Raw genomic sequence first — 16141 nt, forward strand, 5'->3', positions numbered from 1 at the left:
TGCGGACAATGCCGGACAGACGCAGGAAGGACAGAGGGGCGAGCATGAGATGTGTCGCATCTAAAAAAAACGGAGGAGGAAAGGCGGCGAGAATGTGAGGGAGAGGGCGGCATGCCAAGGCGACGAGAGACGCACACCGGTGGCGACGCGGTACGCGATAACCGACAGGCCACCGAAGACGAGCGTGCAGGAGAGCGGAGGATGAAAGCATGGAGGAAGTGCACACAGAGGATATCACAAGACAGCTCCCCCCTCCCCCCCCCCTTCCCCGTGAATTTCCTGATTCTGCGATCACTTCCTGAGACGTAGCAGAAATGCGCCGTAACAGAGGAAACTGCAGTTCGCGAGCCGCACAAATTTCTCACTCGGGAGTATCTTAATCGTCAGCCGTTTTTTTAACACGAAAGTGTTTTATTCCCCGATAAAGGAAGATTTGGCTGACTTCATATGCGTCACTGAAGTGACTCCAGCACAACGAAGCAAGCGGCCCGTAAAGGGTGAACCCCTGCACACTGAATCTTCTTGTGGGGAAGCAACCTCTAGTACTAAAGACTACGTTACACTTAGGGTTGTTCGTTTTCGGGTTTTATATTTTAATACGAAAGTATTTGATGCCGGGATACCCCAACATTTCACTAATGTCATATCCATCACGGAAATGATGCCAGTACACCTTTGCCGAAACGACCCGCCAGCAGGACGCCGCTCGCCAAGCACACCGAAAAGACCGCCGCCGACCCGCAAATCATGCTCAGCTGAATATTTCGCTGCACATTTCACTTTCGTGTTTTACCAATTCCTATGACAGAGGAATCAACCACAATTTTTTTTCACTTTTACACGTGGTATGCTGGTTGCTAACTGCGCATTTATACATTTTTTGCTTTGCTCAACTGCACTTCTCATTTGGGAAAATATATTGCCATGTGTTTAAATAAACTGTTCGACTTCATATTTTTCGAACCCCGTGAAACGGCATACGGACGCTTACAACTACTTAAATTGTGTATGTTGTTTGTGGCTATATAGCAGATCGTGTTCTGCAAAACGTACCGTCCCCCCTTCATATCTGCTTACATTTATCAGTAATGACTTACTAGCCTTGCTATAAAACCTAACCACACTGGATATTTGGAGCGACGTATACTATTTAATGCAAACAGGAAACTCACGGGTACGCCTTCATCGGCATGCAGTATCTTCATGGCATATATCTATCCCTCATGAAGTTCAAGTTCAAGTTTATTGCAGTAATTTACAGATGTTTACAGTTGAGTTGTAGTGAAGAAGAAGGTCCCAAGGCCGAAGCTATCCGCGGGACCACCATTAAAATACACAAAATAGAGAATACGAGCGACACAGCAAAAGAAAAACATGTACATAACTATAGCACTAAATATAACTACATGGATAATCATAAACTACACATAACCATAGATACAACTGTAACAATATGCGTCAGATTAAAGGCACCCCAAATGTAAAGAACAAGTTAGAAGCAGAAGAAAAGCTAACCAACAATATTACACTAAATGGAAACATTAGACTTCAAGCAGGTAGTTCTAAGTAAAGTAATAAACTTGTAGGATGATTTTGGTTTTATATTGGTAGGCGAGAAGTTTTAAAATTATATAGCAGAAAATTGCATTTGTGTTTGCCATAATTGGTTCGAACGTTAGGTACGTTAGAACCAATTGCGTTCGAACCGAATACCATATCGCTTCTGTTCCTCCTACCTCATTTTTCGATGAAGAGTTAGGAGACGTACGGGTTTTCTTACCGGTAGACGCAACTTGCTGTAGTCAGAAGGTGTACCTCGGTGAGGATGACTGCTGAGCAGTAATAAGTAGTCTTGGAGAAGTCGACTGCCAAAAACACCTGACAACAAACAAAGCAGAAAAAGGAAACAAATATGAGTAATTCCACCCTGCGTCAGTGGATGCCCAGCGAATCTTTTCAGCACGTGACTTAGAGGTCAAAGAATTCAGGCGAAATGTAGGAGGAAGTTACATTTCTCTCGAGCACTGACGGTGGTAATACCAAAGAAAGATTTTAGCGTCTCGGCGACGATACAGACATGGACATGACACCACGTAACCATAAATTTTACCTTGGTTAGAGGCGCTTAACCCAAATTTGTAAGCCAAATCTCGGTTTTTATGCTTGGCCAGCAGTGAACGCGCAAACAAATTGCCCCGCAAGACCAAATACAGACGCTGACCGGCGTAGTCACTGATCTAAAAACGCTTGTGCACTGAAGGTGGGTGCGCCCAGAGCCTCCTTTTATCGTTTTCTGGTGTCATTATCCGTTACTCTTTCCCCCTATCCCCTTCTCGAAACCGCTCGCATTGGGACGAATGAACGATGAGACGGTTGCACTGAGCAACTGCACTAGAGGCTGACTTGACCTTGGCTGATGCTGAAGGTCAGATGAACGCTATGACGATCGACCCGTCTTTGTTTTGCTAGGGGCGGGGGGCGGGTTACTGGGAGTAATGGGGTCGCCTAAAATCAGAATGGGTCCGCAAAAGGGCTTCCTCAAGGAATACACAACATATGCATTGGTGAATCGGCCAACGTTGTTCCTTGCGAGTGAAGCTGTTACAACAGCCAGTAGAACCTGCTGTTCACTAGTTCTCGCATTAACGAGACTAGGGAACTCATTAAGTTTCCACCAAACGTTCGTCAAACGTGACTAAAAAAATTTCAGAATGTCTGCTTGCTCTACTGCAAATGTCGAAAGACGACATTCTTCTGCTTCCCGAACCATGTAACACTCTCTTTTTCGCCTGCACTACGCCTCATGCTTTTGTCACGTCTCCTCCCCTACCTACACTAAGGATGCAATTTGTGTTTGCTCAATTCAATTCAGTTTTACCGCCTTAGCATTGCTCGCATGGCATCCGTTGGGGCCTTCACTCCGTGCTTTTTAGAATAGCCCGAAAACATCTTTTAAAGACGATAGTCTTTATTTGGCTACTTGAACGCAGAAATTTTCATCTGTCGGTCTGTATGAAAAGATAGTTTATTATAACCCACATATCCGGGCGCAGCGACTAGTGCTAACATCGCTGCCCGAATTTAACTCGATTCAGTCACCCGGCGGAAGTTAAACAGAATCTGAACAATAGATTTATATACCCACAGCCAAATTTAAATGTCTAAGCCCGCGGGCAATGTCCATACTTGTCAAGAATGCTGAACAAGAACAAGACATTACGCAAATATGAGTTAGAAAATCAATACGTAAGTAATATTTGCAGTGTGCCTTTAACAAAAAATTCTGGATGCTTGATTCTTAATATAGCAAACGAAATACCACATCCAGTGCGAATTCACTCTGTCGCCTGCTGTCACCCGTGGCTGCATTTTAAGAAATCAAACGGCAAAAGTTACGAAAGGTTCTACTAGGTAGGTTCCCCGTTCCCCTTGGAGCGTACGTGGAGTAGGGCAACGTAGTTCTATAAACGTTGAAGTAGGGTGCCTCGATTCACGCGCGTCTCTGCCGTACGGCAGCGCTGGCATCGAGACACCCTGCCTGTATCAGGGGAAGGCAGTAAATTTAAATTGACTTTAGCAAACCTCTAACGTGTTTCGTTTGTGAGGATCGCGACGGATCGTGAGAATCGCAGCATGAGAGGTGAGCCGGAGAGCGAACGGATGCATGTACTTGGCAAATGTCGATGAAAGACTATCGTATTTTGTCGACATTTGCAATGAAACGAACAGACACGCGGCCAGTTTTTTGTATTCAGTTTTGTCTCGCCTGTACTGTATCACAGCACGTGCGAACTCAACATCCCTCGCACCCGAGCTTTCGCATGCACAGGTCAAAATTCTTCAATGCACCTAACATGTAGTCCCCACGCTCAAACAAAAGACAGCTAACCACCATCGTAGTACGCTGGCCTACGCCGCCATCTGCTTTGGGAACCGTCCTGGCTGTCCTTGCTCGTGCATTTTTAGCTTGTATGCCTGCCAGGACTGGAAGGGCGTTTCCATTCGGAGAATCGTCAGCACTTCTTTCTGCATTAGAGGAACTAAAGCTCAGGAGATGCCCCATACATATATAGGTGCATTGAGGGAAGTAGGGCACAAGTCACGGGGTATTTCACGCTCTCAGAGTGCCCTCAGAGGAACCGCTTTGCGGCTACAGATGACTGGCGGTGGGGTTTTCGTTCTGTCGTAAATTCATGCTTCGTGTTAATTGCGTGATTATGAGGTTTAACGCGGCGACGCTGCACTGACGACGAGGCGCGCCGTAGTGGAGGGCTCCGGATTAATTTCGACCATGAGGGTACCTTTATACCGCGCCTAAATATCGAGCACACCGGCGTTTTCGCTTTTAGCCTCCATCGGAAAAGCGGTCGCCGCGGCCGGGAATCTATCCCTCGTTCTTGGGCTCAGCAGCACAACGCCTTGGCCACTGAGCCACCGCGGCGGTCCCTTCCGCACTAAATAGAAGGGAGGTGCCGTCAAGGGGGACAAAGTGGCCATGCAGACAAAACACAAGTTTGGTTCATTCGAAAGACTGTATAGTTAGAATCATACTGACACCACTTTTAACGCAAACTTCGCTCAAATAAGCCGTATACTAAGGAAAAAAGGGAACAGCCATGCTAAGCACTACCTCATTTTCCGCAACAGAACCTATGACGTTGTAAGCCCAGCTGTGCGATTGGATGAGGCCGGAAAAAGATAACGCAAATTAGGCAAGGCTTATAAGCTTCCCGAGATAGCTATTCACGGTTAAAGTTAGTGCACATTCTTTTTATGGCAGTAATAATTGTGGGGTGAACACTTACAATTCCAAACGAGCGCGTAAACGCCGAAGCAGTTACTGCGCAGTTTGCCGTCTGACACTGCCTAATACAGGCATCGTACGTGTTGGACTTGTCTGACACAACACTGACCAACTTACGTAAGCGGCACGGTCAGTTACACGACCATGTTTGCCGAGCCATAGCTTACGTTTCAGGAAACGATTAGTATGAACCCCAAATAAAATTCGGCAGGTGTAGAGGTCCTGCAAGAAGCACAGTGCAAACACTGGCACTTCAGCAGTATTGCAGCGCTATCTATGAAAGGGGCGATAAACAATATAACCAAACGGCTGTCTGTGAGATTGTAGCAGCCGTGGTCAGCAGGCTATCCTTAGTTTTAAGGCCGTGCTCTGGATGCGTCTTCGTCGGCGTCATTAAAACAGACGATTTAGAGGGAGAATGAAAATTTTGGCTTACAATGTTCGATTTCCCAGTGAATAAAGCATCGCTTGCTGCCGGAGAAGTGCTGAGGGCACTACAGAACACTTAATATTAACCTTTTTAAAAAATGGGGTGTCTCTGCGCACTGCATTTCCATATTATATAATTAAAGTAGCCATGAAGAGAAAACAAAAGTTTGTTTTATTCGAAAGATTAGGTGTTTCATAGTACCCCAAGCGCTTTCCCGGACGCAAATGATGCTTTATTCACTGAGAAATAAGGCAATTTAAGCGAATATTTTAAATCTCCCGCTAAAATTGCACATTCCGTGACGTGAACCATGGCGTCATACGAGCCGGTCCATGAAACAGATACTTAGTATGTCGACTCCATATAGCACCCACACGCGGGAGTCGACCGAGACGGCGGCCATTTTAAAAATACTAGTAAAACCTAGTGCACCCGCAGCACTAGTCATGGAATCGCCTGATCCGGAGAAGAAAACTCTCGCCGAGGAGCTCGGGCTTGCATTTAACAACCTCACACAACTTGAACGCTCAATGCTTCTAAGTGCACGAGCGGCAAGAGTTGTGGGATACGCGGTGGACGGGAAAGCGACCATTCCGCGATAGCCACAACAGACGAACGCCCTGCCGTCGGCACCGCTGCCTCGTCGTCCCCGTCTCGACGGACGAATACAGACTGGTACGTATGTGCCGTATTTTTATTACGGTTAATAATAGTTCAATTTCAGTAGCAGTATCGCTTATGCCAGTTGGCCGTTGTCGTGTATGGAAAGCCGTTCGCGCGAGCTCTCTGCTTCGACCAGAAAGATACGAGCGTCAACGCGCGGTGTTTACGGCATTTTTTTTCCCCAAGGTCAGAGCGCTTTTACGGCGATTTGATGAAGTCGGCGACGAGCGCCAGCATGTCCCAGGAGTGAGCTAACGTAAGGGTCCCTGCCGTAATCACTTCCTCGGAAATGAAGCGAGCACACTCGTACTTCCTTTAGCTCTCTTTCTCCTCCGTTTGCAAAGTTCACAAAACGTAGCCACTTTCTTCGCCGAGGTTCGTCGTTGGGCAGCACATGAATGGAGATCTCCTCACCGGGGATGTCGCACTCCCTCGACGATTTGCCCGTACTACATGGGCATTTCAAAACGTAGCAACGAAAGTTCATTGTAAAGTACTCGAACAAACTGAAGTTTTCAGTGGTTGTAAACTGGAAACGAGCTCCTAACAATAGCAGCAAGCCAACACCATTCCGAAACTGCGACGACTGTCACTATCTCGTCGCTGCTTGCTGTTCCTTACTCCCCTCGTTCCTATTTTTACCTTTGCTTGTTGGCGATATGACGGCCAACCTCCTGTGAAGGAATTACGATACCAAGGAAGGTCGCGGCTGTGCGTGCTGGGACGGTTCGTTGGCCCCTAAGAGCCTCGAACCCGAAAATTCGTCTGCGCGACGGCGAGATGTCGAGCTCGGCCGGCGCTGGTTTCGTACGCATTGGCGCACACGCTTGCGTGTTCGTTCGGAACTTCAACCGTTTACTCCACCGTTCTTTGTCATAAAAAGAATGTGCAGTATGTTTCACGGGCATTTAGCTCGCTATGCAAACTGTAAGCCCTGCCTAACATGCGTTTGCTTTTGCCGGCCTCCGCCAATCGCAGAGCATTCTCGAGTGACATCATAGGTTCTGTTGCGGAAAATGAGCTGGTGGGTCGCATGGTCATTTCCTTTTTTCCTAATTATGGAGCTTATTTGAGCGAAGTTTGCGTTATAAGTGGTGTCGTTATGGTTCTAACGAGGCAATCTTTCGAATGTGTTTTCTCTTCATGGCTCCTTTAAAGAACCTTAGACACTAATACACTCTTCTGGCAAAGATTCAGCCCCATGCACTCGAATGGCATTTCCATGCAGCCAACAATGATATTTAGACGAATGGTTGCGTCGAGCATACCACCCGATTAAAAGCGTTCCTTTTATGATCCAGAATCACGCAACGCGAGCATGACATTCGGCAGTGCGTAGTTCCACAGCACGGATACCCTTTCGGGTCACATTGTGTGCACGCTGCCGTTACTAGCCTAAATGGATTTGTTGACGGCGTGGATTCGTCTTTCCCGTGCATTGTCCTGGATTGCCTTAGAGCGATGGATTGCCCTAGCGTGATGAAAGACACGGGAAGTCCAAGGTTAGCACCCAAAGTGGAGACTTATCGTCCCCTTTCGGTATGGCGTGTCTACGTGGTGTGCTGTGTACGCCTACGCATTCACACTCACAGCATTGACACATCGCATTCAGCCACACACGCAAACGCCTCATCCGTTTTCAAGTGCAAGAACAACAGCGACTGGCACGCTACGCGCTGTGAATTGAACTGCACCACGCAACGCGGCCAGCCTGCGGAGAAGCGAAAAGGTGAGCGCTCTCGAATGCCGCGTCTGCACGATGGAAGTAAGGAGTACCGCGCAGTCGGGAAAAAATCGCTACTGCAATCTTACCACTTCAGATGATTGTAATGGTGAAACTTCATGCTGTCCCCGCCATACTGAACTGCTGTGATATTTCTTCATTGGTTACGAGTGAACTCAAAGTAATCATCCTGTGTAAAATCTCGGAAGGTCTTTCTAGATAAAATCTCTCAGTAACACAAATCCAAACAACGAGAAAAGAAGGCCAATATGTCTGCTAAACCCCCAGTGCGAAATACACCCAGTGCGAAATACACGCCCCCCCCCCCCCCCCCAACCCCCAAGGGCATACCTGAAGGCTCGGTTCTTTCTCGGACGCTTTTCAATGATGCATAGAACCCCCTTTCTCGGCAATATGCTTTGCGTAAAACCCTATTTTTATTATCAAGGGAGAACCATTTGCATCCACCCTGGTTTAGCAGCAGATTAGGTTAGCGATTCTCCGTGCGGCCTATGCCTTCATCGACAGCTACAATCATGCCATCGACCTCTCTTTCTCCCCTCTAAATCAGTACTTCTGAGAGTTTAAACTTTTGTAGATACATCGCCGAACTGGCTGGGATCAGAATGCAAACCAGCGGCACTTCAAAATCAAGAAACATTTCCTGGTCCTCTCTTTAAGTATCACGGTGAAGCTAACGTCATTGTCAATACGTTGCTGAATGTAAATTCCGAGGTCAAGACAGCACGCCGAGTTCCTGGCTCCCAACTAGCGAAATGGAATATAGCCGAACTCTCGCTACGACCTGGAGTACGACACTGTGTCATTCAGCCTTGGTCTTTCTCCTTTTGTTGCCGCATTCTCGCGTCCTGCGTCGCTCCTCTAAACAAATGCTCCATAATATTAGGCCTTACGAAATCAGACGGCAGCTGTCTGCCAAACGTACGAAATTCACCCCCTTCCCTTCTACCCACGCCAGCGCTGCGAGCACTCCAGCCTACAGAAATTGCCCGCGTGTCTCGCACGTAAAAATACGACTTTTTTTCATGGTATTCCTACGTAGTGAGCAACGCGACGGGGCATGGTGCAGCTGGTATGTGTAACAGGAGGTTGTGAGCCTACCACGATCGTTCCCTTTTTCCGTTCTTAAATAATAAATGAAGTGGTGAAGATGCATTGTCTGTGGCATAGCCCTCAGGTCGACAATAAAGACGTCGAGCTAGATGGAGAGTGCCAAGTGCGGGCGCCTGTGCTAATGCCGTTGTCTTCAGTTGTACATATTTTAATGCAGTTTAAATGTTGCACATACACCTCATTTTCAGCGTAGCATCTCGTAGCCGGGGCTAGGGGTTGTAAAACAATCTAAACAGGCGCTTGTCCTAAAGAGCGGCTGTGGAGATCGAAGGTGTCCCCGTACGACGTGAGGACGAGGAGGAGGAGCTCGTCAGCTCTCAGGGTGAAAGGTCAGGTGTGATTCTATTGGTAAGGGAAAGGGTCGATGACGGGGGTCATCTGATCAGTATCTTTGTTTAGGGAACAGGGTTGTGAAGGCTGATACGACTTAATTACTATTGTAAACAGGTGTACTAGATGATAATGTGATGTAAGTCACGGCTGTAGGTGCAAGCAATTGTGTTCGTTGGGACAAAACTTGTTCTCCATGTCGTTGTAAAGAGTTGCATCGGCGGGCAGTTCGATGGAGAGGATACCAGTAGAAAATTGGACGGTCGCGCAGTATTATAATAATGGCACGGGGATAGTTTTCAGTCCCACTAAACATAACAAGGGCTTGTGGGCCGTGATGGCTCAGCAGGTGGCGCTTATGCCGATCACCACAGTCATCCGGTCATCGGAGACTTGTATGCTGCGTTCGGTAGCAGGTATCCCAGCTTTCTAAAGCAATAGCGGAGGTTGAAGCTTACAACTGATGCGTGTGTGCCAGTATTGGTGGTGAAAAACGTACGCTCATTTCTGGTACTTCATTAATTGCCACTAGAAGATTTTCTGGGGAGGGCGTAAGAAGTGCGAACTTCGGGAACTGCCTGAGCTGGTTTTATGAACCAGGTATGTATTTATTCAGAGATGGAGGAAGGCGACGCGCTTGCGTTGGGCGGTACTGGTGTATTTGATGCTGTGATGAGCGTCTGGGTCTGCAAGATAAGACGGGGTTATTTCGCGGCTGAAGAGGATTGACGAAGTGACGAAGGCTGTCTTCTGACGAACGGAAATTGTGTGAGGGACAACGCTACGTAGTTAAGCGTTGCGCCGGCAGGTTTCGGCAGTAGCAGCGATGCGTCATGTATTACAACAGTTAAAACTAACAGACTTGTCGTCCGCAGTTAGACGCTGATTCAAGTTATGGACTTTATAACAAGAAGCTGTTCTGACGCTCAATGCTTTGAGGGCCAAAGTTGGCTATCTCTTCGCGGACAGCTCGGAATGCTTTGCGGATTAGGCCATCTTCTTTCCTTATCTGGTTGTCGGTAAGGGAAAGATAGACAACGAGATAATAAAAGTAGATGACATGATCGGCAAAGCATTCCGAGCTGTCCGCGAAGACAGAGCCAAGTTTGGCCTTCAAAGCATTGCGTGTCAGAGCAGTTATGGTCCTTCCCGTTATCAAGTCCGTAACTTGAATGGGTGTCTAACTGTGGACGACAAGTCTACTGTTGTAATACGTGAGGCATCGCCGCTACTACCGAAACCTGCCGGCGAAACGTTCAACTACATAGTGTTGCCCCTCACACAGATTCCGTTCGTCCACAGAACTGATAGAAGGCCACCGCACTGGCCAGGTAAACCACCTGGCGCGCTCCTACAAGAGCAGAATCCTCTAGAAAGACTTGTGATCAGCCCAGCTCAAGGACATGCGTTAGTGCGCAGCATTAAATCATCAATCAGAAATCATATCTTCGTTCGAACCATACCAAAACATATGCACCCACTATTCCATACCGAAAGGCTGACACATCGAGCCTAGTCACTAGCTCGAAAATTTCCCCGTTCCAGAGCTACAATTTATGTGGACGTTGCAGAATACCGACATAAAGAGGCGTTCGCTATCGCCGTTACTCACTCCTCGTCATCTCCTCCTTCTGCTACCCTCACCTTACGTAACCGACAACCGCATGTAGCAGAAGAGACGGCAATCGCGCTGGCGTTAACACAAGGGCCCACCCCGGAAATTATATTCTCCGATTCGAGAACGGCCGTCCTAAACTTCGCGATGTGGAATCTACCCTCCATGGAGCCAGATCAACCAGGGATAGTCTCCTGACCTTCAGAGAGGCCACGCAGCATTGCCGCTTCTTCCGTTACAAGCATCCCCCCGCCCCCTCATCCCTCACTCTAGAGGAAGAATGCCTCTGGCGTCAACTCCAAACGGAATCCCTACCCTGCACAGCCGTCCTGTATCATATCCACCCCTCTCTTTACCCATCCGCCCTCTGCCCCATCTGCGGTGAAGGGGCCATGGTCCAACAGCGAATGTGGGCTCGTGCAGAGGACCCATTCCCTACCATTAATTCCCCTGACCAGTGGATGGAGGCGTTGCCCGCTCGGACCCCCAGCTCCAAAAGGAGCTCGTAACTCGAGCGGCTGAAGTCTATGCGGTATTTTGAAACGCTTATTTCTACCTTCTAGCCCAACACCAGGGCACCCGGGTTGTACGGCAGGTATGGTTCGCAAGATGTCTGAGCACGTGACGCCCGCTCCGGTTGTACGGCAAGTTTTCGACACACATTCCTTAGGGTTACCATTGTGTGTTGAGAATGCCTTCGTGTTATCAATGCCTCATTGTGAGAGAGCAGAAGCAGTTGGCTTATGCGGATTGGTTCAGGTTTTTTCTAAAGCATGCCTTAAAGATTTCCTTGAAGTTCGAATTTAGTTTTGGCAGAGAAAGTAAGTTTGTGCCTAGAAGGCACCTTTTCGGAAATGTTGTAGTTGCAGCTTCTTACCATCCATGGTTCCTGGTCTCTCTGAACAAACTTTCCGTTCAGTACCCTCGCCACTTGGAAGCCTTTTCCACAAACTGAAAATTAAAAACGGGGCAACAGAGATTAGTGCATACTGATGCCCAAATACACGTTAGCATCGAATATCGAAAAATCTTTAATATGTTAAAAACTTTAATTAACATAGTTTAAAACACCAGCAACATATTTGTCCTGTTTGACGTTGCAAATTATTTCGTAAATACACGGAGTGTAATAAGAATTTGAGGTGAAAATTGACCATAAATGGTACGGGAACATGGCCAATATAAGTGCGTGTAATTGCAGCCGTTGCACCATTGTAGAGTAGAATCTAGTTGATTCGGCCCCCACTACTTCGGAAATCTGGATTATTCGCCATCCCCACACCCACCCTCCACAAATGTACATAATCTTACGGCAACAAACATTCGCTAATGCAACGCAAAATTGCACGCGCACCGGTTAATTCGGACTGGAGGCAAGTCAAGGACGGCGGAACTGAAACGAATTTTCGGAGTTTGATACATACTTTGGCGCGCGTGTGGTTCAATACGCCGGCCCGAGGGGCGGCGAACTGTTTTCGACAGAGTGGATTTGTGCGGCACGAGGTCGTCAACGCTCGGAAAGCAGCCCTGGAGCCCGCGGTGCCAGAAGAGGAGGGGGACGATATGACCTTCATTGGCCTGCTTCCCTCAGAAAGGCAGCGTTGCAATTGATGACGGCGTTGTCGTCGCCGGCCAGTCGACCGATGACGATATCATGAGGGTGCATGCCTCCCTTCCTGGAAATGAGCACGCACACGCGCTCGCCCGAGAAATGACCCACCTGGCGTCAGATGAAGTGGACAGACAGATCCAGGGTGACTCCAAGACATCAGCTTCGATCATCCCATCACACGAACCTCTCAGCTATATACTCCCACTCACCTACTACTGCGCACAAAGAAAAACACTACCTCCACCCAACCACTTCCTATCGCGCGCCGACGCCACTTCATGGCGGCAGCTCCAGATACATACGTTCCCAAACTTACACCACAAACACCTCTTCTTTTCCACCCAAGACCCTAACAACTGCCCAGCTTGCCAGAGCCCCACTCCAACCCTCTACCACTCTGAGTGGGAGTGTCCGCCTCCACGAGACGGGCTCACCCCTATACGCATCCCCACCCTCTCCTCTTGGGAGGCTGCTCTGTCCAGTACTGCCCCGCAAGACCAACAACGGCTGATCGAGCGGGCCCGCCGGAAAGCGTCCGCCATTGGCGTCCTGGACTGAGGACCCCACTCATCGAGGCTGCTCTTCCACCACCAAATTAGTTAAATAAATGTTTTGACCACCCCCTGCCGTCGGTGTGGCGGATGAAGCGTCCGACGAAGAAGACCCGTGCGATTTGTACGCCCGGCGCGTCGTACCGCAAAAGAAGCCGCGGACGCTCTCGCCGTTCTTGCGGAGTTTTGCTAAAATGTTACAGGTAATACGCTTGCGCTAGAGGGATTGTCGCATGCCCGCAAACTGGTCCTTTCCGCTCAGCTGTTCGCATAAAGAAAAACGAAAAAAAAAGAAGCGAGCCTCATGGACTTCTCCTCAAAGTAAATGTATAGAATAAAATAATTGAAAATATGCGTTTTGTGTTATTCATTCGATAATTCGGCATTCCGATAATTCAGACATTTTTTCTACTCTGTTCAGATGTGAATTAAGAAGATTTTACAGCAGTTCGTTTATTTTTGGAAGCCCAAAACTACACAGGCTACTTTTTTTGCATTCCGTTTTGCATGTCAGAAAATGCGTTAAGAAAACGTTCGGATGAAATTTTTTGAATACATTCAAGCTTAACCGGTTGCACAGAGCTAATAATCGATGCTGAGTGCGCGTTTTTAGAGCAATCAATCAATCAATCAATCAATCAATCAATCAATCAATCAATCAATCAATCAATCAATCAATCAATCAATCAATCAATCAATCAATCAAATCAATCAAGCAATCTTTATTCTAGAAACAATCTGCAAAGGCTGCCAGGGCTAAAAGCTGCGTTACGCCGCTTGACGGGGCCCCAGAGGCCATTACAAGATATGTAGGCGACACTGGACAATGATATATCATTGAACACCGCAATTAATACTGACAGTGCAGTTGAACCAAACACGTACATTGCAACAATACGACACATGTTGACAGCAATAGCAATTTTACACGAGTAAACATACACATGATCTATTTGTACAAACAGGATAGCACAGGTCTCAACAAATGGATTCCTCCAAGTTCACAAAGAATTCTCGCAGACCCCTAAGTGTTACCTGTTGAACTTTCCGGCATGAACATTTAGTAACTTTACTCAATTTTTACCACTATTATGTAGCGGGCAAATTTGTTGCAACTGGTTCAAGGGCCGTACTAAAATTAACCTCGCTGAAACGCAGCTGTCAAAGTGCCCTGTCACAGATTTTTCGGCGTTGGATTCCATTCAGGCTGGTTCAAACGGACCATTTGTAACTCCCGAGGTCCGTAAACAAAGAATTCAACTGTTATGACCCCCCCCCCTCCTTATGTCACAGAATTGGGTACTTACTATCGGAATTTATGGTGCACTTGGTACTACCAGCCTGTATCAGAAAGAAAAAAAAATGTGCGCAAATTCATACAATCGCCTACTAATGAGTGATGATTCTCACACCACTTATCTTCGTTGTGAGTATTTTATAGCCAGATTTGCGTACGATTAGCAAAACACATTGGGTTATGATATTGTTCGGTAGTTGATGTTTCTTATCGTCAATGATGGGTATTTATACTAACGCACAGACTAAATTACTTAACTTCGCAATCACTTTAGAGTGCTCTTTCGGTCACACGATACACACAATTAGAGAGGAATGAAGTGGACAGCAGGAGCGCTTCGCTTGATCTGTCCACTTCGTGAATTTTTTCATGTATAATTGTGTACCGTGTAATCCCAAGCGCAGTCTATACACCATTTTTCATAAGCAGCCGGGGAAGGAGGAAAATACTCGCAAACCAGTTGTCGCGGCGGCCCGCGCGCCTTCCGCTTCCGGCGGGCCAGCGTTGCCTGTGCGCGCTGGGCTGCTAACATCGCTCGGCGCGGTGTGCTCCGCTGCGTGGTTCAGGAGTATTTCGCACTGTGTGCTTAGTTTTTGCGGAACTTTCAACTGTTTTTAGCCAATGCTGCGATGCCGTTCAAGGCGGAAACGTCGCTTAGTCAGCACCTGTGCGGTGGTGGGTTATCGAACCAGAGAAAGGGAGAAAAAGTCGCCGAAAGCACGTGTCTGCACGACACTGCCTGGAAAAAATGCAGTGCGGTTGCGACGTGTTTTTGCTCCATCGCTTCCCAATGGACACCGAGTTGAGATATCGGTGGACGCCGTTGATAAATCGCAGCGACTTTGTACCAACGACCAACTCTAGGGTTTGTTCGGTGCACTTGGACGGCAAGCAGACGGAGCAAAATCCATTTATCACAAGCAAAGCTGCGACAGGGAACGAAGCCTCCTTAAATATTAGAAGTAACTTTATCCTTTACAATACAGCATTGATTGATTTGTTGATTGATTAATTGTTTGATTATGAGGTTTAACGCACCGACGCTTTATAGATGATGAGTCGCGCTGTAGTGGAGGGCTCCGGATTAATTTTGACCACCTGGGGATCTTTCACGAGCGCCGATACAATACAACACTACAACAACTTCTGGTTCCTTGTAGTCAATTTAAAATACCATATATTGTTTGCTCATTATCGCCGATTGGCATTAACAATCCCCTTTTCATCTAAGCTAACCTTTAAAATCACGGCGTTTTGTTTACTTTTTTTCACGCGAACGCAATACACTGCCAAACGATTTGAAAGGATAACTTTCTCCATCGCACACTGCTGGTCGATAGCAGGATAAGCAGGTAGCCCAATGCGGAAACGCAGCTCGGAATCTAAAGTACTATAATTACAAAACAGTTACTGATTAATTGATTGTAGGGTATAACGCGCCGACGCAACGCAGGCGATGAGGCGCGCCGCAGCGGAGGGCTCCGGATTAATTTTGGCCAACTGGGGATCTTTAACGTGCGCCCCAGGTGGTCAAAACAGTTACTGCTGGTCGCGTAAAAAATTTATGGTGCAAGCAGCGGTTCCACAAAGGTAGGCTCCGAGTGACAGGCCACATGCGTGCGCAGAGTTAGGCCAATCATGATCACGATCAAGCAAGATCAACCTATTAACTCGCCGAAATGTAAATCCTTCTGCTCAACCTTGAAATAGTTATTTGACTGGTTGTGCGGTCGTGTTATTTTTCAGTCCAGGTAATTTCGTTTCTTGAGTAACCGTCATAAGTCTAGTTAAATAAGTATATATTGCATTGCAATGTCAACAGCGTTGCAATCGCTTCGTCGAAAGTCCATCGCGAGCGCGGATCAGCGTGACTGGCATATGCTGTGCGCGCTCCGCATTCGGCGTCCGCGCTTCCGTAAAAATGACCAATCGGTGAACATAACAAGCATGGTGGCATTTAAAACACGTATTCACTCCCCGAT

General features: G+C 47.5%; 1 protein-coding gene across 1 annotated transcript in view; it reads right to left on the reverse strand.

The window, feature by feature from the left end:
• LOC144148089 (transmembrane protease serine 11D-like) overlaps positions 1 to 13808 on the reverse strand; it is a 51489-nt gene extending 37681 nt beyond the window's left edge. The window contains exons 1-3 of the mRNA XM_077679679.1: positions 13805 to 13808; positions 11577 to 11650; positions 1781 to 1878 (exon numbers count right to left, since the gene is read on the reverse strand). Of these exons, the coding sequence (XP_077535805.1) occupies positions 1781 to 1878; positions 11577 to 11650; positions 13805 to 13808 (176 nt within the window). The remainder of the gene's footprint in view (positions 1 to 1780; positions 1879 to 11576; positions 11651 to 13804) is intronic.
• Positions 13809 to 16141: the final 2333 nt, after the last annotated feature.

The sequence above is a fragment of the Haemaphysalis longicornis genome, unplaced genomic scaffold (genome assembly GCF_048455015.1).
Source record: "Haemaphysalis longicornis isolate Haplotype H1 unplaced genomic scaffold, Haemaphysalis longicornis Haplotype H1 scaffold_76, whole genome shotgun sequence".
Classification (NCBI taxonomy): domain Eukaryota; kingdom Metazoa; phylum Arthropoda; class Arachnida; order Ixodida; family Ixodidae; genus Haemaphysalis; species Haemaphysalis longicornis.